Below are 20,788 nucleotides of genomic sequence, written 5' to 3'. Positions count from 1 at the left end.
GTTGCACCCCGTGGCGGGGGGTGATGGGGGCTGTTGGGTGCCTGATGGGACCCGGAGCGGTTGTTGCACCCCGTGGTGTGGGGTGATGGGTGCTGTGGGGGGCCTGACAGCGCCCTGGTGGTTGTGGGGCAGGGGGGGCTGTTGGGCACCTGACAGGGCCCAGGGTGGGTGTTGCACCCCATGGTGTGGGGTGATGGGGGCTGTTGGGGGCCTGATGGGACCCGGAGCGGTTGTTGCACCCCGTGGTGGGGTTTGGGTGCCTGATGGGACCCGGAGCGGCTGTTGCACCCCGTGGCGGGGGGCGATGGGGGCTGTTGGGTGCCTGATGGGACCCGGAGCGGTTGTTGCATCCCATGGCGGGGTTTGGGTGCCTGATGGGACCCAGAGAGGTTGTTGCACCCCGTGGCGGGGGGTGATGGAGGCTGTTGGGTGCCTGATGGGACCCGGAGCAGTTGTTGCACCCCGTGGCGGGGGGTGGTGGAGGCTGTTGGGGGCCTGACAGCACCCAGGTGGTTGTGGGGCAGGGGGGGCTGTTGGGCACCTGACAGGGCCCAGGGTGGGTGTTGCACCCCGTGGTGTGGGGTGATGGGGGCTGTTGGGTGCCTGATGGGACCCGGAGCAGTTGTTGCACCCCGTGGCGGGGGGTGGTGGAGGCTGTTGGGGGCCTGACAGCGCCCTGGTGGTTGTGGGGCAGGGGGGGCTGTTGGACACCTGACAGGGCCCAGGGTGGTGGTTGCACCCCATGGTGTGGGGTGATGGGGGCTGTTGGGTGCCTGATGGGACCCGGAGCGGCTGTTGCACCCCGTGGCGGGGGGCGATGGGGGCCGTTGGGTGCCTGATGGGACCCGGAGCGGTTGTTGCATCCCATGGCGGGGTTTGGGTGCCTGATGGGACCCAGAGAGGTTGTTGCACCCCGTGGCGGGGTTTGGGTGCCGATGGTCTCGGGGGGTCACCGGTGTCACCCGCAAAACCCCCTCCAGGACGGACCCAAAGTCCCCAGGAGCTGTTGACGTCCCAGCGCTGACTGATCCCGGGCCCGAGGGGACACTTTTATTGTAGTTTATTGTATTTTATTGTAATTTATTGTGTTTTATTGTATTTTATTGTGTTTTGTTGTAGTTTATTGTGTTTGATTGTACTTCTCAAAGGCCACTTCGCGTTGTTGGCCACTCGGCTGCGCCTCACCCCCAATCCTGGTGCCGCCGGGTGCTCTCAGGGCAGGTTCACACCCTCCCGACCCGCTCGGGCTGAGATTTCTCCCTTGTGGGCGTTAAAAAATGGTGAGAAATGGAAAAAAAGCGGATTTAGCCCCAAAAATGCCCGTTTTCCCCCGCGGGGAGCCCCGGGGGGTCCCCAGCAGGCGCCGGCGCGGGGACGGGTTGGGGTCGCCAGCACCTTTTGTGGCGGTTTGCTGAGGTGAGGACCTAAAATTGACCCAAAATTGACCCAAAATTGACCATTTCTGTGCAAAATGATGGTTTGTTTTTCTTTGTGAATGGGATTTTTGGGTTTTTTTTCTGGTTTGGCCTCAAACTTGGGGCGTCCAGTAGCCCAAAGCGTCCGGTTTGGTTAAAAGAAGCAACTTTGGTGTTAAAGGGAACCCGCTTGGTTTGAAAACGCTCAGAAATGGGTAAATTTGGGGTTTAGAACCTTGTTTTTTCCCCCAAAATGCTCAGAAATGGGCAAATTTGGATTTTAGACCCCCCTTTCTTGCCCTTAAAATGCTCAGAAATGGGTAAATTTGGATTTTAGACCCCCCTTTTTTCCCCAAAACGCTCAGAAATGGGTAAATTCGGATTTTAGACCCACTTTTTTTCCCAAAAAATGCTCAGAAATGGGTAAATTTGGATTTTAGCCCCCCCTTTCCTGCCCTTAAAATGCTCAGAAATGGGTAAATTTGGATTTTAGACCCCACCTTTTTCCCCAAAACGCTCAGAAATGGGTAAATTCGGATTTTAGACCCACTTTTTTTCCCAAAAAATGCTCAGAAATGGGTAAATTTGGATTTTAGCCCCCCCTTTCCTGCCCTTAAAATGCTCAGAAATGGGTAAATTTGGATTTTAGACCCCCCTTTTTTCCCCAAAACGCTCAGAAATGGGCAAATTTGGATTTTAGACCCCACCTTTTTTCCCCAAAATGCTCAGAAATGGGCAAATTTGCATTTTAGACCCCTCTTTCCTGCCCTCAGAATGCTCAGAAATGGGCAAATTTGGATTTTAGACCCCACCTTTTTTCCCCAAAATGCTCAGAAATGGGCAAATTTGGATTTTAGACCCCCCTTTTTTCCCCCAAAATGCTCAAAAATGGGTAAATTTGGGTTTTAGACCCCATCTTTTTTCCCCAAAGTGGTCAGAAATGGGCAAATTTGGATTTTAGACCCACTTTTTTCCCCCAAAATGCTCAAAAATGGGTAAATTTGGATTTTAGACCCCACCTTTTTCCCCAAAATGCTCAGAAATGGGTAAATTTGGATTTTAGACCCACTTTTTTCCCCAAAAATGCTCAGAAATGGGTAAATTCGGATTTTAGACCCACTTTTTTTCCCCAAAACGCTCAGAAATGGGTAAATTCGGATTTTAGACCCACTTTTTTTCCCCCAAAATGCTCAGAAATGGGCAAATGTGGATTTTAGACCCCACCTTTTTCCCCAAAATGCTCAGAAATGGGCAAATTTGCATTTTAGACCCCCCTTTCCTGCCCTCAAAATGCTCAGAAATGGGTAAATTCGGATTTTAGACCCACTTTTTCCCCCCAAAATGCTCAGAAATGGGCAAATTTGCATTTTAGACCCCCCTTTCCTGCCCTCAAAATGCTTAGAAATGGGTAAATTCGGATTTTAGACCCCCTTTTTTCCCCAAAATGCTCAGAAATGGGTAAATTCACATTTTACCCCCCTCTTTCCCCCCAAACCCCCCAGACCCGGTGAATCTCCCCCCCCCAGCCCCTTCCTCACCCTTTTTCTTCCCTTTTGGGGCAATTCCACCGTTATTTTCCCCTCCTCAGCCCCGATCCCGCAGACGCCCCACGTGGGGCCACGCCGACACCCCCAAATCAGCCCAAAATTCACTTTTTAAAACTTTTTTCTCCCTAATCCCCATTTTTTGATCTTTTTCCTCCTGAGAACAGCCCAAATCCTCATTTTTTTAAGCATTTCTCTCTCCAGAACAGCCCTAACCCCAGTTACAAACCCTTTTCCTCCCCCAATACAACATTTTTAACCTTTTCTCTCCCCAAATATCCACTTTTAACCTTTTTTTTCCTCCCAAGAACAGCCCTAAGACCCATTTTAACCTTTTTTTTCTCCCCAGAACACCCCTAGCACCATTTTTTTAAACTTTTCCATCCCCAATACCATTTTTTCCCCTTTTTCCTCCCCAGAACTGCCCCAACACCCATTTTTAAACCTTTTTTCCTCCCCAGAACAGCCCCAACACCCATTTTTACACCTTTTTGCTCCCCAGAACAGCCCTAACATCAATTTTTTACACCTTTTTTCCTCCCCACAACAGCCCTAATCCCATTTTTTCAACTTTTCTCTCCCCCAAACACCCTTTTTTGAGCATTTCTCTCCCCACAACCGCCCTAATTCCGTATTTTTCACCTTTTTCCTTCCCCAAAACCCCCTTAACCCGCATTTTTTCACCCTTTTCTTCCCTTTAGCACCAAAAATAGTGATTTTTTTCACCCTTTCTCTCCCCAGCGCCGGGATATTGCCCATTTTTAACGGTTCTCCCCGGAGCAGGAGCAGCGGGAGCCCAAGCTCCATCCGTCCCCCTCATCTCTCCCCAAATTTGAGGTGAAACAACACTTTTTGCCCCAATTCCCCGCCGCGAAGCTGCCGCCCTCCTCCTCCTCCACATCTAAAACTTGTTTTTTGTCTTTTTTTTCCCTTTTTTCCCTATTTTTGCCCGTCCCGCCTGCGAACAATGGCGCCAGCTCCCTCCCAGCGCCGGCGGCAGGGGGAACACCCACACCAGCAAATCTTTATTTCCAAAAAAACCCCAAAATCAGGCAAAAAGTTGATTTTTTTTCCCTGATATCTCCCCGGCCAAGGCCCCCCCCCCGCCCGGCTCAGCCACAAAACCGGCTCAAACACCCCAAAAAGCCCCAAACCGGCCCTTTTTCCACTGGGAACCCCCCCTTCCCCCACTCCTCACCACTCCCCCCCCCTTTTTATTTCCATTTTCCCCTTTTCCCCCCCATTTCGGGGCGGCTTCGCCTCTTCCTTTGTTCAAACTCTTTGCCTCAATCCCTCCCCCTTTTTGGGTTGTTTTCCCTCATTTTCCCCCTTTTCCACCATCATTTTCCCATTTCTTTTATATTTTCATTCATTTTTTCCCCCCTCGGGGGGTATTTGGGGGGGGGGGGTGTCTGGCAGCTGCCCCCCCCTCCTCCTACGGGGGTTTTTCCCCCGTCTCGGGGTGCGGGAGCGTCACGTGTGTGGAAAATTCTCGGTGCCGGTTGTTCCCCCGCGCATGTCTGGTGGTGCGGGGGGGGGGGGTTGTTTTTGGGGGGGGGGGGGGACACCCCGAAATGGCAGGATCGGGCCCGGTGGGGCCGAACCCCGGCGCGGCGAGGGGCTGCGAGCTGCGGGGAGCACCCGGAGGTGACGGTGGGTGGGGGGGTGGGGGGGGTAAATTGAGGGGGGGACGCAGCCGGTTGGGCCGGGGGCGTCACCAAAATGAGGCAAAAAAAGGCGTTTTGGGGTGTTTTTTTGTCACTGTTATAATTTTCTGGTGTCACCCCCCCCGCCCGGTGCTGTCGCACCCCCCCGAGGTGGGTGGGGGGGGTGTTGTCCCAGGGGTCCCCCGGCAGCGGCGGTGCCAAGGGATCGGGGCAGGAATGTGACCCCGGCGGCGCCGGGTGTTGCTTCCGCTCCCCCCCCCACCCCGCGCCAGACTTGGCACCCGCTGTCACCCGCTGTCACCCGCCCAGACCCCCCCCTCGGGGACACCGGGGGGTTCCCTGGCCGCCGGCGGGCGGCTGGGAGCTGTCAGCGGGCGCCGGGTGTGATTTATGGGGGCGGGCGGGTGACGTCGGCGGGGGACACACACACCCCCCCGGCGAGCCGAGGCCGTGCCAGCGCGAGCCGCCGGGCAGACGTGACACCCCGAGCGGCTGCCAACAGGAGCCGGGGACACGCCGGGGCCGTGACACGGATGTAGGTGTCACCACCCCGGGGACGGTCCGCGGGGATTCTCGGTGACCCTCGTCACGGGGACGCCGGTGGCCGTCGGCCAAGGGGTTGGGAAATCCTCAGCTGGCGGCTGGTCACCGTCACGGGGACACCGGCGTCCCCAGAGCCAGAGGGGAAGCCTCTGCCGGCGGTTGGTGGCTGTTACGGGGACACCGGTGTCACCCGGGGAGAGTGCTTGGGGAATCCTTTGCTGGTGGCTGGTCACTGTCACGGTGACACCGGTGTCACCTGGGGTGAGCAGTTGGGGAATCCTTCGCTGGCGGTTGGTCACTGTCACGGTGACACCGGTGTCACCCGGGACGAGCAGTTGGGAGATGCTCCGCTGTCAGTTGATCACTGTCACGGTGACACCGGTGTCACCCGGGACGAGCAGTTGGGAGATGCTCCGCTGTCAGTTGATCACTGTCATGGTGACACCGGTGTCACCTGGGGAGAGCAGTTGGGGGATGCTCTGCTGGGAGATCGTCACTGTCACGGTGACACCGGTGTCAGCCGGGGAGAGTGCTTGGGGAATCCTTTGCTGGTGGCTGGTCACTGTCACGGTGACACCGGTGTCACCCGGGGAGAGTGCTTGGGGAATCCTTTGCTGGTGGCTGGTCACTGTCACGGTGACGCTGGTGTCATCTGGGGAGGGCAGTTGGGAGATGCTCTGCTGGCAGTTGGTCGCTGTCACGGTGATGCCGGTGTCCCCAGAACCGAGTGCTCGGGGAATCCTCTGCCGGCGGTTGGTGGCTGTCACGGTGACGCCGGTGTCACCTGGGGTGAGCAGTTGGGGAATCCTTCGCTGGCGGTTGGTCACTGTCACGGTGACACCAGTGTCACCCGGGACGAGCAGTTGGGAGATGCTCCGCTGGCAGTTGATCACTGTCATGGTGACACCGGTGTCACCTGGGGAGAGCAGTTGGGGGATGCTCTGCTGGGAGATCGTCACTGTCACGGTGACACCGGTGTCAGCCGGGGAGAGTGCTTGGGGAATCCTTTGCTGGTGGCTGGTCACTGTCACGGTGACACCGGTGTCATCTGGGGAGGGCAGTTGGGAGATGCTCCGCTGGCAGTTGGTCGCTGTCACGGTGACACCGGTGTCCCCAGAGCAGAGTGGTTGGGGAAGCCTCTGCCGGCGGTTGGTGGCTGTCACAGGGACACCGGTGTCACCCGAGGTGAGCAGTTGGGGAATCCTTCGCTGGTGGCTGGTCACTGTCACGGTGACACCGGTGTCACCTGGGGAGAGTGCTTGGGGAATCCTCCACCAATGGTTGGTCACCGTCATGGTGGGTCAGTGTCCACCTCCGTGTGTGACACCGTGCTGGTGGCCGTGGAAGGGACCTCAGTGTGGCTGCCTGTCCCCGTCACCCACCTCTGTGTGTGTCAGTGGTCTGGTGGTGACAGAGGGTGACACTCAGCGTGGCCGCCTGTCCCTGTCACCTATCTCCGTGTGTGACACCGTGCTGGTGGCCACGGGAGGAACCTTAGTGTGACTGCCTGTGGCTGTCACCTGCCTCCATGTGTGCCAGCGGGTTGGTGGCTGCAGAGGGGACCTCGTTGTGGCCATACGTCCCCGTCACCCCCCTCCCTGCGTGTCACCGTCCCTGTGGCCATGGAGGGGACCTCCTTGTGGCCACACGTCCCCGTCACCCCCCTCCCTGCGTGTCACCGTCTCAAAGACACCAGTGTGGCCACCTGTAGCTGTCACCCGCCTCTGTGCGTGTCAGCGGGTTGGTGGCCATGGAGGGGACCTCAGTGTGGCCGCCTGTCCCTGTCACCCCCCTCCCTGCGTGTCACCGTCCCCGTGGCCGCAGAGGGGACCCTGTTGTGGCCACACATCCCTGTCACCCCCCTCCCTGCGTGTCACTGTCCCCGTGGCCGCGGAGGGGACCTCCTTGTGGCCACACGTCCCTGTCACCCCCCTCCCTGCGTGTCACTGTCCCCGTGGCCGCGGAGGGGACCTCCTTGTGGCCACACGTCCCTGTCACCCCCCTCCCTGCGTGTCACCATCCCAAACACACCAGTGTGGCCACCTGTAGCTGTCACCCGCCTCTGTGTGTGCCAGCGGGTTGGTGGCCGTGGAGGGGACCTCAGTGTGGCCACCTGTCCCCGTCAGCCATCTGTGTGGTGGCTGTGGAGGGGACCTCGGTGTGGCTGATTGTCCGTGTCACCCATCTCGTGTGTCACCGTCCTGGTGGCCGCAGAGGGGACCTCAGCGTGGCTGCCTGTCCCCATCACCAGTCTTGCTGTGTGTCACCGTCCCTGTGGCCACGGAGGGGACCTCAGTGTGGCCACATGTCCCTGTCACCCCCCTCCCTGCGTGTCACCATCCCAAAGACACCAGTGTGGCCACCTGTAGCTGTCACCCGCCTCTGTGTGTGCCAGTGGGTTGGTGGCCGCAGAGGGGACCTCCTTGTGGCCACACGTCCCTGTCACCCCCCTCCCTGCGTGTCACCGTCCCCGTGGCCACAGAGGGGACCTCGTTGTGGCCACACATCCCTGTCACCCCCCTCCCTGCGTGTCACTGTCCCCGTGGCCGCGGAGGGGACCTCCTTGTGGCCACACGTCCCTGTCACCCCCCTCCCTGTGTGTCACCGTCCCCGTGGCCGCAGAGGGGACCTCATTGTGGCCACACATCCCTGTCACCCCCCTCCCTGCGTGTCACCATCCCAAACACACCAGTGTGGCCACCTGTAGCTGTCACCCGCCTCTGTGTGTGTCACCAGGCTGGTGGCCACTGAGGGGACCTCAGTGTGGCCACACGTCCCCGTCACCCCCCTCCCTGCGTGTCACCGTCCCAAACACACCAGTGTGGCCACCTGTGGCTGTCACCCCCCTCTGTGTGTGCCAGCGGGTTGGTGGCCGCAGAGGGGACCTCCTTGTGGCCACACGTCCCTGTCACCTCCCTCCCTGCGTGTCACCGTCCCCGTGGCCACGGAGGGGACCTCATTGTGGCCACACGGCCCTGTCACCCGCCTCTGTGTGTGCCAGCGGGTTGGTGGCCGCAGAGGGGACCTCGTTGTGACCACACATCCCTGTCACCCCCCTCCCTGCCTGTCACCATCCCTGTGGCCACAGAGGGGACCTCCTTGTGGCCACACATCCCTGTCACCCCCCTCCCTGCGTGTCACCGTCCCAAAGACACCAGTGTGGCCACCTGTCCCTGTCACCCACCTCTGCGTGTGCCAGAGGGTTGGTGGCCATGGAGGGGACCTCAGTGTGGCCTCATGTCCCTGTCACCCCCCTCCCTGCCTGTCACCGTCCCTGTAGCCATGGAGGGGACCTCAGTGTGGCCACCTGTCCCCGTCACCCCCCTCCCTGCCTGTCACTGTCCCTGTGGCCATGGAGGGGACCTCCTTGTGGCCACACGTCCCTGTCACCCCCCTCCCTGCGTGTCACCATCCCAAAGACACCAGTGTGGCCACCTGTAGCTGTCACCAGGCTGGTGGCCACGGAGGGGACCTCCTTGTGGCCACACCTCCCCGTCACCCCCCTCCCTGCGTGTCACCGTCCCCGTGGCCGTGGAGGAGACCTCGTTGTGGCCACACATCCCTGTCACCTCCCTCCCTGCGTGTTACCGTCCCTGTGGCCGCGGAGGGGACCTGCCAGCGCCTGTCCCCTGTCCCTGTCCCCACCAGCGCCTGTCCCCTGTCCCTGTCCCCCGTCTCAGCCTGTCCCTGTCCCCGCAGAGGGTGACGCCGAGCTGCTGCGGGGCCTCGAGGGGGCCCTGGGGGTGAAGAAGAAGAAACGGGGCCCCCGGAAGCAGAAGGAAAATAAACCCGGAAAACCCCGGAAACGGAAAAAACTGGTGAGTGCCCCCCGGAACCGGGCGTCGGGGGGTCGGGGTGGGGGGTCTGGGTGGGGGGTCGGGGGGTCTGGGTGCCCCCTGGGGGGGTGAGGAGGGGGGGACTGCGCCGAGCCGGGGTGCGTGGGTGCTGCTGAGGTGGGTGACGGGGTCTGGGGGTGGGTGACAGACTCTGGGGGTGGCTGACGGGGGTCTCAGGGTGACTGATGGGGTCCTGGGGGTGGGTGATGGGGTCCTGGGGGTGGGTGATGGGGGTCCTGGGGTGGGTGATGGGTCCTGGGGTGGGTGATGGGGGTCTGGGGGTGGGTGACAGACTCTGGGGGTGGCTGAGGGGGTCTGGGGACGGGTGACAAGGTCTGGGGGTGGGTGATGGGGTCCTGGGGGTGGGTGATGGGGGTCTTGGGGTGGGTGATGGGGTTGGGGGTGACTGACGGGGTCTCAGGGTGACTGACGGGGTCCTGGGGTGGGTGATGGGGGTCTCAGGGTGGCTGATAGGGGTCCTGGGGCAACTGATGGTGTCCTGGGGTGACTGATGGGGGTCGTGGGGTGGGTGATGGGTCCTGGGTCGGCTGACGGGGGTCTTGGGGTGGCTGTCAGGGTTGGGGGTGACTGATGGGGTCTCGGGGTGGCTGATGGGAGTCTCAGGGTGGCTGTTGGGGTTGGGGGCGACCGATGGGGTCTGGGGGCAACTGATGGGGGTCTCGGGGTGGCTGACGGGGTTGGGGGTGACCAATGGGGGTCTTGGGGTGACTGACAGGGTCCTGGGGTGGGTGATGGGGGTCTTGGGGTGGCTGGCGGGGTCCTGGGATGACTGATGGGTGTCATGGGGTGGGTGATGGGGTGAGGGGTGGCTGATGGGGTCTCGGGGTGGCTGATGGGGTTGGGGGTCACCGTTGAGGTCTCAGGGTCACCTTTGGGGTCTCGGGGTGGCCGTTGGGGTCTTGGGGTGGCTGATGGGGTTGGGGGTCACTGTTGGGGTCTCGGGGTGGCTGATGGGGTTGGGGGTCACCGTTGGGGTCTCGGGGTGACCGTTGGGGTCTCGGGGTGGCTGATGGGGTCTTGGGGTGGCCGTTGGGGTCTCGGGGTGGCCATTGGGGTCTCGGGGTGGCCGATGGGGTTGGGGGCGACTGATAGGGTCTCGGGGTGGCTGATGGGGTTGGGGGTCACCTTTGTGGTCTCAGAGTGACCATTGGGGTCTCGGGGTGGCTAATGGGGTCTCGGGGTGGCCGTTGGGGTCTCGGGGTGGCCGCTGAGCTCTCGGGGTGGCTGATGGGGTTGGGGGTCACCGTTGGGGTCTCGGCGTCACCGTTGGGGTCTCGGGGTGGCCGATGGGGTCTCGGGGTGGCCGCTGAGCTCTCGGGGTGGCTGATGGGGTCTTGGGGTGACCGTTGGGGTCTTGGGGTGACCGTTGGGGTCTTGGGGTGGCCGATGGGGTCTTGGGGTGGCTGATGGGGTTGGGGGTGACCGTTGGTGTCTTGGGGTGGCCGTTGGGGTCTCCGGGTGGCCATTGGGGTCTCGGGGTGGCCGATGGGGTCTCGGGGTGGCCATTGGGGTCTCGGGGTGGCTGATGGGGTCTTGGGCTGGCTGATGGGGTCTCGGGGTGGCAGATGGTGTTGGTGGTCACCGTTGGGGTCTCCGGGTGGCCGTTGGGGTCTCGGGGTGACTGTTGGGGTTGGGGGTGACCGTTGGGGTCTCGGGGTGGCCGATGGGGTCTCGGGGTGGCTAATGGGGTCTCCGGGTGGCCATTGGGGTCTTGGGCTGGCTGATGGGGTCTCGGGGTGGCAGATGGTGTTGGTGGTCACCGTTGGGGTCTCGGGGTGGCCGCTGAGCTCTCGGGGTGGCTGATGGGGTTGGGGGTCACCGTTGGGGTCTTGGGGTGGTCGATGGGGTCTCGGGGTGGCCGTTGGGGTCTCGGGGTGGCCGATGGGGTTGGGGGTCACCGTTGGAGTCTCAGGGTGACTGTTGGGGTCTCGGGGTGGCCGATGGGGTTGGGGGTCACCGCTGGGGTCTCAGGGTCACCATTGGGGTCTCAGGGTGGCCGTTGGGGTCTCGGGGTGACAGCTGAGCTCTCGGGGTGGCTGACGGAGTTGGGGGTCACTGTTGGGGTCTCAGGGTGGCCGTTGGGGTCTCGGGGTGGCTGATGGGGTCTTGGGGTGGCCGTTGGGGTCTCTGGGTGGCCATTGGGGTCTCGGGGTGGCCGATGGGGTTGGGGGCGACTGATGGGGTCTCGGGGTGGCTGATGGGGTTGGGGGTCACCTTTGTGGTCTCAGGGTGACCATTGGGGTCTCGGGGTGGCCGATAGGGTCTCGGGGTGGCTGATGGTGTCTCGGGGTGGCCGTTGGGGTCTCGGGGTGGCCGCTGAGCTCTCGGGGTGGCTGATGGGGTTGGGGGTCACCGCTGGGGTCTCAGGGTCACCGTTGGGGTCTCGGGGTGGCCGATGGGGTCTCAGGGTGAGTGTTGGGGTCTTGGGGTGACCATTGGGGTCTCAGGCTGGCTGACGGGGTTGGGGGCAACTGACAGGGTCTTGGGGTGGCCGCTGGTGTCTCGGGGTCACCGTTGGGGTCTTGGGGTGGCCATTGGGGTCTCGGGGTGGCCGATGGGGTCTCGGGGTCACCGTTGGGGTCTCGGGGTGACTATTGGGGTTGGGGGTGACCGTTGGGGTCTCGGGGTGGCCGATGGGGTCTTGGGGTGACCATTGAGGTCTTGGGGTGGCTGATGGGGTTGGGGGTCACCGTTGGGGTCTTGGGGTCACTGTTGGGGTCTCGGGGTGGCCGATGGGGTCTCAGGGTGACCGTTGGGGTCTCGGGGTGGCCATGGGGGTCCCAGGTGAGCGAGGATGAGCTGGAGGACGAGGAGTTCCCGCGGGAGGAGAGCGGCGGCAGCGACTCGGGCGGCGCCGGCAGGAAGCGGCGGCGGAAGCACCGCGAGAAGAAGGAGAAGAAGACGAAGAGGCGGAAAAAGGGCGACGAGGAGGGGGGGGGGAAGGTGAAGGTACGTGGGTGGGGGAGCACCCATGGGTGGGGGGCACCCAGGGAGCGGGAGAGGGGGGCACCTGGGGGTGCAGGGGCTCCCCGGGGGGGTTCCATCGCTGGGGGGGTCCTTGTGGGGGTCCTGACACCCATGGGGGTCCCGTCACCCACGTGGGTCCTTGTTGGGTCCCGTCACCCATGTGGGTCATTGCGGGGGTCCCATCACTCGTGTGGGTGCCCATGGGGGTCCTCCCCCAAATACTCCCCTTGGGACCACAAGTACCCCCCAGGGACCCCTAAATAGCCCAAGGGACCCCTAAATACCCCTCAGGACCCCCAAAATCTACCCCAGATACCCCCCCTGGGACCCCCAAATACCCCCTGGGACCCCCAGATATCCCCCAGCACCCCAATATCCACCCCAGGACCCCCCCAAATACCCCCTAGGGACCCTCAAAATAGCCCCTAGGCCCCCTAAATACCCCCCAGGAACCCCCTAAATACCCCCTAGGGACCCCTAAATACCCCCCAGGAACCCCCTAAATACCCCCCAGGGCCCCCCAAAATAGCCCCTAGGCCCCCTAAATACTCCCAGGGATGCCCTAAATACCCCCAGGGACCCCCTAAATAGCCCCTGGGACCCCCAAATAACCGCAGGGACCCCCAAATACCCCCCAGGAGCCCCCAAATACCCCCTGGGACCCCTAAATACCCCCCAGGGACCCTCAAAATAGCCCCTAGGCCCCCTAAATATCCCCCAGGGACCCCTAAATACTCCCCAGGGACCCCCAAAATAGCCCCTAGGCCTCCTAAATACTCCCAGGAACCCCCTGAATACCCCCCAGGGACCCCAATATCTCCCCTGGGACCCCTAAATACCCCCTGAGACCCCTAAATACCCCCCAGGAAACCCCTAAATACCCCCAGGAACCCCCTAAGTACCCACTGGGACGCCTAAATACCCCCAGGAACCCCCTAAGTACCCCCTGGCACCCCTAAGTACCCCCTGGGACCCCTAAATACACCTCAGGGACCCCAAAATAGCCCCTAGGCCCCCTAGATACCACCCGGGACCCCCTAAATACACCCCTGGGACCCCTAAATACCCCCCAGGGACCCCCAAAACAGCCCCTAGGCCCCCTAAATACCACCCAGGAACCCCCAAAATACCCCCCAGGGACCCTCAAAATAGCCCCTAGGCCCCCTAAATACCCCCAGGAACCCCCTAAGTACCCCCTGGGACCCCTAAATACCCCCCAGGGACCCCCAAAACAGCCCCTAGGCCCCCAAAATACCCCCCAGGAACCCCCAAAATACCCCCCAGGGACCCCCTAAATAGCCCCTAGGCCCCCTAAATGCACCCCAGGCCCCCCTAAATACCCCCAGGAACCCCTAAATACCCCCCAGGGACCCCTAAATACCCCCTGGGACCCCCTAAATACCCCCTGGGACCCCCTAAATAGCCCCTAGGCCCCCTAAGTGCACCCCAGGCCCCCCTAAATACCCCCTGGGACCCCCTAAATAGCCCCTAGGCACCCTAAATACCCTCCAGGGACCCCTAAATACCCCCTGGGACCCCAATATCTCCCCTGGGACCCCTAAAGTCTTCTCTGGACCCCAAAATATTTCTCTTGGGACTCCCTAAATACCCCCCAGGGACCCCTAAATACCCCCTGGGACCCCCTAAATACCCTCCAGGGACCCCCTAAATACTCCCAGGCACCCCCTAAATACCCCCCAGGCCCCCCTAAATACCCACAGGGACCCCCTAAATACTCCCAGGAACCCCCTAAATACCCCCCAGGCCCCCCTAAATAGCCCCCAGGGACCCCCTAAATACTCCCAGGAACCCCCTAAATAGCCCCCAGGCCCCCCTAAATAGCCCCCAGGGACCCCCTAAATAGCCCCCAGGGACCCCCTAAATACCCCCTGGGACCCCCTAAATAGCCCCCAGGGACCCCTAAATACTCCCAGGGACCCCCCAAATACCCCCAGGCTCCCCCAAATACCCCCCAGGAACCCCCTAAATACCCCCTCCTCATGCTCTCTCTCCCTGTTCCTGCGTGTTTCTCGTCCCCCTCTCCCCATCCTGGTGCCGTGTCCCCCCCGTGTGTGTCCCTCCCCCTGTCCCCCTCCCGTGTGTCCCCCCCCATGTCCCCTCCGTGTCCCCCCCCCGTGTCCCCCCTGTCCCCCCCCGTCCCCGCAGGCGGTGGAGCAGAAGTCCTCGGCGCAGCTCCTGGGCGCCTGGGGGCTGGAGGACGTCGACCACGTGTTCACCGAGGAGGATTATCACACCCTGACCAACTACAAGGCCTTCAGCCAGTTCATGAGGTGGGGCTGGGGGCACCCAGGGGTCCTGGGGGGGCTGGGGGACACCTCGGGGGGCTGGGGGGGCACCTCGGGGTGCTGGGGGGGCACCTTGGGGTCCTGGAGGATCCCTCTAGGTGCTGGGAGACTCTTCAGGGTGCTGGTGGAGGGCTTTTTAGGGTATCTCAGGGTGCTGGAGGACACCTCAGGGGTCCTGGGGTGCACCTCAGGGTGCTGGGGGACACCTCAGGGGTCCTGGGGTGCACCTCGGGGGGCTGGGGGGCACCTCAGGGTCCTGGGGGGCACCTCAGGGTGCTGGGGGGGCACCTTGGGGTCGTGGAGGATCCCTCTAGGTGCTGGGAGACTCTTCAGGGTGCTGGTGGGGGGCTTTTTAGGGTATCTCAGGGTGCTGGGGGACATCTCAGGGTGCTGGGGGACACCTCAGGGTGCTGGTGGGGGGCTTTTTAGGGTACCTGAGAGTCCTGGGGGCCACCTTGGGGTGGTGGGGGACACCTCAGGGGTCCTGGGGGACACCTCGGGGTTATGGGGGACGCCTCAGGGTGCTGGTAGGGGGCTTTTTAGGGTATCTCAGGGTGCTGGAGGGTCCCTCGGGGGGCTGGGGGACCCTTCAGGGTGCTGGTAGGGGGCTTTTTAGGGTATTTCAGGGTGCTGGGGGACACCTCAGGGTGCTGGTAAGGGTTTTTTTAGGGCACCTCAGGGTGCTGGGGGACACCTCAGGGTGCTGGGAGGCATCTCGGGGGGCTGGGGGACACTTCAAGGTGCTGGTGGGGGGCTTTTTAGGGTATCTCAGGGTGCTGGGGGCCACCTCAGGGGTCCTGGGGTGCACTTCAGGGTGCTGGGGGACACCTCAGGGGTCCTGGGGTGCACCTCAGGGTGCTGGTGTGGGGCTTTTTAGGGTATCTCAGGGGTCCTGGGGGGCACCTTGGGGTCCTGGAGGATCCCTCTAGGTGCTGGGGGACACCTCAGGGTGCTGGTGGGGGGCTTTTTAGGGTATCTCAGGGTGCTGGGGGCCACCTTGGGGTGGTGGGGGACACCTCAGGGGTCCTGGGGTGCACCTGAGGGTACTGGGGGACACCTCAGGGTGCTGGTGGGGGGCTTTTTAGGGTATCTCAGGGGTGCTGGGGGGCACCTCAGGGGTCCTGGGGTGCACCTCAGGGTACTGGGGGGTCCTTCGGGGTGCGGGGGGACACCTCAGGGTACTGGGGGACACCTCAGGGGTCCTGGGAGGACCTCAGGGTGCTGGAGGGTCCCTCAGGGGGCTGGTGAGGGTCTTTTTAGGGTATCTCAGGGTGCTGGAGGGTCCCTCAGGGGGCTGGGGGACACCTCAGGGTGCGGGTGGGGGCTTTTTAGGGTATCTCAGGGTGCTGGGGGGCACCTTGGGGTGCTGGGGGACACCTCAGGGGTCCTAGGGGGCACCTCAGGGTGCTGTTGGGCATCCTTTTAGGGTATCTCAGGGTGTTGGGGGGCATTTGGGGTCCTGGGAGGACCTCAGGGTGCTGGAGGGTCCCTCTAGGTGCTGGGGGACAGTTCAGGGTGCTGGTGGGGGGCTTTTTAGGGTATCTATTTAGGGTCCCTGGGTGCTCCCCCCCGAGCTCCTGGGTCCCTGGGTGCCCCCAACACCGGGGTCCCTGGATACCCCCGGTACCAGGGTCCCTGGGTGCTCCCCCCTTGGCTCCTGGGTGCCCCCAACACCTCAGTCCCTGGATGCCCCCTGATACTGGGGTCCCTGGGTGTTCCCCCTTGTCTCCTGGGTCCCTGGGTGCCCCCAACACCTGGCTCCCTGGGTGCTCCCCCCTTGGCTCCTGGGTGCCCCCTACACCTCAATCCCTGGGTGCCCCTGGCACTGGGGTCCCTGGGTGCTCCCCCCTGGGCTCCTGGGTCCCTGGGTGCCCCCAACACCTCAGTCCCTGGGTGCCCCTGGCCCCGGGGTCCCTGGCTGCTCCCCCCTTGGCTCCTGGGTGCCCTCTACACCTCAATCCCTGTGTGCCCCCAACACCGGGGTCCCTGGGTGCTCCCCCCTTGGCTCCTGGGTGCCCCCAACACCTCAGTCCCTGGGTGCCCCTGATACCGGGGTCCCTGCGTGCCCCTGGCACAGGGGTCCATGGGTGCTCCTCCCCGAGCTCCTGGGTCCCTGGGTGCCCCTGGCACTGGGGTCCCTGGACTGCCCCCGTTACCAGTGTCCCTGGGTGCTCCCCCCTGGGTGCCCCAACCCCCGGGTCCCCCCCCCACCCATCCCCCTGTCCCCTCCAGGCCCCTCATCGCCAAGAAGAACCCCAAGATCCCCATGTCGAAGATGATGACGATCCTGGGTGCCAAGTGGCGCGAGTTCAGCGCCAACAACCCCTTCAAGGGCTCCGCTGCCGCCGTGGCCGCCGCCGCCGCCGCTGCTGCCGCCGCCGTGGCTGAGCAGGTGTCGGCCGCCGTGGCCGCCGTGGCCCCCGAGGTGCCCCCCCCGCCCCTGCGCAAGGCCAAGACCAAGGAGGGCAAAGGTGGGTGCCTGGGGGCTCGTCTGGTGTGGGGAGGGGGTGCCTGGGTGCCCCCTGGGTGTCTGGGTGCTCGTCTGGTTTGGGGAGGGGGTGCCTGGGTGCTCGTGTGGTGTGGGGAGGGGGTGTCTGGGTGCTCCCTGGGTGCTTGTGTGGTTTGGGGAGAGGGTGCCTGGGTGCCCCCTCTGGGTGTCTGGGTGCTCGTCTGGTGTGGGGAGGGGGTGCCTGGGTGCCCCCTGGGTGTCTGGGTGCTCGTCTGGGTTGGGGAGGGGGGGCCTGGGTGCCCCCTGGGTGCTCGTCTGGTTTGGGGAGGGGGCGTCTGGGTGCCCCCCGCGTGTCTGGGTGCTCGTCTGGTGTGGGGAGGGGGTGTCTGGGTGCCCCCCGGCTGCTCGTCTGGTTTGGGGAGGGGGTGCCTGGGTGCCCCCTGGGTGTCTGGGTGCTTGTCTGGTCTGGGGAGGGGGTGTCTGGGTGCTCGTGTGGTGTGGGGAGGGGGTGTCTGGGTGCCCCCCGGGTGCTCGTCTGGGTTGGGGAGGGAGTGCCTGGGTGCCCCCTGGGTGCCTGGGGGCTCGGCTGGTGTGGGGAGGGGGTGCCTGGGTGCCCCCTTGGGTGCTTGTCTGGTTTGGGGAGGGGGTGCCTGGGTGCCCCCTCTGGGTGTCTGGGTGCTCGTGTGGTTTGGGGAGGGGGTGCCTGGGTGCCCCCCCGGGTGTCTGGGTGCTCGTCTGGGTTGGGGAGGGGGTGCCTGGGTGCCCCCTGGGTGCTCATCAGCTTTGGGGAGGGGGTGCCTGGGTGCCCCCCGGGTGTCTGGGTGCTCATCTGGTGTGGGGAGGGGGTGCCTGGGTGCCCCCCCCTCGGGTGCTCGTCTGGGTTGGGGAGGGGGTGCCTGGGTGCCCCCCGGGTGTCTGGGTGCTCGTGTGGTGTGGGGAGGGGGTGCCTGGGTGCCCCCCTGGGTGTCTGGGTGCTCGTGTGGTGTGGGGAGGGGGTGCCTGGGTGCCCCCCTGGGTGTCTGGGTGCTCGTCTGGTGTGGGGAGGGGGTGCCTGGGTGCCCCCTGGGTGTCTGGGTGCTCTTCTGGTGTGGGGAGGGGGTGTCTGGGTGCCCCCCGGGTGCTCGTCTGGGTTGGGGAGGGGGTGCCTGTGTGCCCCCCGGGTGCTCGTCTGGGTTGGGGAGGGGGCGTCTGGGTGCCCCCCGGGTGTCTGGGTGCTTGTCTGGGTTGGGGAGGGGGGTGTCTGGGTGCTTGTCTGGGTTGGGGAGGGGGTGCCTGGGTGCCGCCCGGGTGCTCATCAGCTTTGGGGAGGGGGTGCCTGGGTGCCCCCCGGGTGTCTGGGTGCTCGTCTGGTGTGGGGAGGGGGCGTCTGGGTGCCCCCCGGGTGCCTGGGTGCTCGTCTGGTCTGGGGAGGGGGTGCCTGGGTGTCCCCCTGGGTGCTCGTCTGGTCTGGGGAGGGGGTGCCTGGGTGCCCCCTGGGTGCTCGTCTGGTTTGGGGAGGGGGCGTCTGGGTGCACCCCGGGTGCCTGGGTGCTCGTCTGGTCTGGGGAGGGGGTGCCTGGGTGCCCCCTCTGGGTACTCGTGTGGTTAGGGGAGGGGGTGCCTGGGTGCCCCCCAGGTGCTCCTCTGGGTTGGCGAGGCGGTGCCTGGGTGCCCCACAGGTGCTCATCAGCTTTGGGGAGGGGGTGTCTGGGTGCCCCCCCCCCAGGTGCTCATCAGCTTTGGGGAGGGGGTGTCTGGGTGCCCCCCCCCCGGGTGCTCATCTGGTTTGGGGAGGGGGTGCCTGGGTGCCCCCCCCCCGGGTGCTCGTCTGGTGTGGGGAGGGGGGTGTCTGGGTGCTCCCCAGGTGTCTGGGTGCTCGTCTGGGGTTTGGGGGTCCGTGGGAGGATCTGGGGGTGTTGGGGGTCCCTAAGGGGATCCTGGGGGGGTTTAGGGGGTCCCTAGGGTGTCCCCCCCCACCCACCCGGTGCCCCCCCAGGCCCCGGGCACAAGAAGCGCAGCAAGAGCCCGCGGGTGCCGGAGCTGAAGAGGAAGATGAAGGGGAGGAAGATGGCGCCGCTCAAGATCAAGCTGGGGGTGCTGGGGGGCAAGCGCAAGAAGAGCAGCTCGGTGGGTCCCCCTGTCCCCCCCTTTCCCCCAATGCCACCCGGTGTCACCCGCTGTCCCCAGGCGGTGGCACCCACCCCCATGGTCCTGTCCCACCACTGCCCCCACGTCTCCCTGTCGTCCCCCCCCGCCCCGTCCCCCTGTCCCCACGTCCCCCCTGTCCCCCATGTCTCCTTGTCCCCCCACGCCACCCGCTGTCCCCCAGTGCCACCTGGTGTCCCTCCCTGCCACCCGCTGTCCCCCAGTGCCACCCAGTGTCACCCACTGTCCCCAGGTGGTGGCACCCACCCCCATGGTCCCATCCCACCGCTGCCCCCCACGTCCCCCCTGTCCCCATGTCCCCCCTGTCCCCCGTGTCTCCTTGTCCCCCCATGCCACCCGCTGTCCCCCCATGCCACCCAATGTCCCCCAATGCCACCTGGTGTCACCCGCTGTCCCCAGGCGGTGTCACCCACCCCCATGGTCCCATCCCACCGCTGCCCCCACGTCTCCCTGTCCCCCCCCACCCCACTCTCCCTGTCCCCCCCCACCCCACTCTCCCTGTCCCCATGTCCCCCCATCCCCCATGTCCCCCCATTCCCCGTGTCTCCTTGTCCCCCCCTGCCACCCGCTGTCCCCCCCTGCCACCCGCTGTCCCCAATGCCACCCAGTGTCACCCGCTGTCCCCAGGCAGTGGCACCCACCCCCATGGTCCCGTCCCACCGCTGCCCCCACGTCTCCCCACACCCCACTCTCCCTGTCCCCACGTCCCCCCTGTCCCCCTTGTCTCCTTGTCCCCCCACGCCACCCGCTGTCCCCCAATGCCACCCGGTGTCACCCGCTGTCCCCAGGCGGTGGCACCCACCCCCGTGGTCCCGTCCCACCACAGCCCCCATGTCTCTCTGTCTCCCCCCACCCCACTCTCCCTGTCCCCATGTCCCCCCATCCCCCATGTCCCCCCATTCCCCGTGTCTCCTTGTCCCCCCCTGCCACCCGCTGTCCCCCCATGCCACCCGCTGTCCCCCAATGCCACCCAGTGTCACCTGCTGTCCCCAGGCGGTGGCACCCACCCCTGTGGTCCCGTCCCACCGCTGCCCCCCACTCTCCCTGTCCCCATGTCCCCCCTGTCCCCACATCCCCCCTGTCCCCTTTGTCTCCTTGTCCCCCCACGCCACCCGCTGTCCCCCAGTGCCACCCGGTGTCACCCGCTGTCCCCAGGCGGTGGCACCCACCCCCGTGGTCCCGTCCCACCACAGCCCCCATGTCTCTCTGTCTCCCCCCACCCCACTCTCCCTGTCCCCATGTCCCCCCATCCCCCATGTCCCCCCATTCCCCGTGTCTCCTTGTTCCCCCCTGCCACCCGCTGTCCACCCATGCCACCCAATGTCCCCCAATGCCACCCAGTGTCACCCGCTGTCCCCAGGTGGTGGCACCCACCCCTGTGGTCCCGTCCCACCGCTGCCCCCCACATCTCCCTGTCCCCTGACACCCCACTCTCCCTGTCCCTACATTTCCCCTGTCCCCTGTGTCCCTTTGTCCCCCCCACGCCACCCGCTGTCCCCCCATGCCACCCAATGTCCCCCAATGCCACCCAGTGTCACCCGCTGTCCCCAGGTGGTGGCACCCACCCCTGTGGTCCCGTCCCACCGCTGCCCCCCACATCTCCCTGTCCCCCCCCACCCCACTCTCCCTGTCCCCATGTCCCCCCATCCCCCATGTCCCCCCATTCCCCGTGTCTCCTTGTCCCCCCCTGCCACCCGCTGTCCCCCCCTGCCACCCGCTGTCCCCAATGCCACCCAGTGTCACCCGCTGTCCCCAGGCAGTGGCACCCACCCCCATGGTCCCGTCCCACCGCTGCCCCCACGTCTCCCCACACCCCACTCTCCCTGTCCCCACGTCCCCCCTGTCCCCACATCCCCCCTGTCCCCCCCTGCCACCCGCTGTCCCCGCAATGCCAC

At 64.4% G+C, this 20,788-nt stretch overlaps 1 protein-coding gene across 2 annotated transcripts in view; it reads left to right on the top strand.

Moving 5' to 3' along the window:
* Positions 1-20,788, top strand: part of CHD3 (chromodomain helicase DNA binding protein 3) — an 86,931-nt gene that overhangs the window by 2,036 nt on the left and 64,107 nt on the right. The window contains exons 2-6 of one of the 2 annotated variants that reach the window (XM_068424772.1): positions 8,871-8,987; positions 11,811-11,975; positions 14,160-14,284; positions 16,532-16,770; positions 18,724-18,854. In XM_068424772.1, the coding sequence (XP_068280873.1) occupies positions 8,871-8,987; positions 11,811-11,975; positions 14,160-14,284; positions 16,532-16,770; positions 18,724-18,854 (777 nt within the window). Of the gene's footprint in view, positions 1-8,868; positions 8,988-11,810; positions 11,976-14,159; positions 14,285-16,531; positions 16,771-18,723; positions 18,855-20,788 lie in introns of both variants that reach the window. The other variant, XM_068424771.1, reaches the window with a different exon arrangement.

This window comes from Nyctibius grandis, unplaced genomic scaffold (genome assembly GCF_013368605.1).
Source record: "Nyctibius grandis isolate bNycGra1 unplaced genomic scaffold, bNycGra1.pri scaffold_71_arrow_ctg1, whole genome shotgun sequence".
NCBI lineage: Eukaryota > Metazoa > Chordata > Aves > Nyctibiiformes > Nyctibiidae > Nyctibius > Nyctibius grandis.
This window is presented reverse-complemented; position numbering and strand designations above follow the sequence as displayed.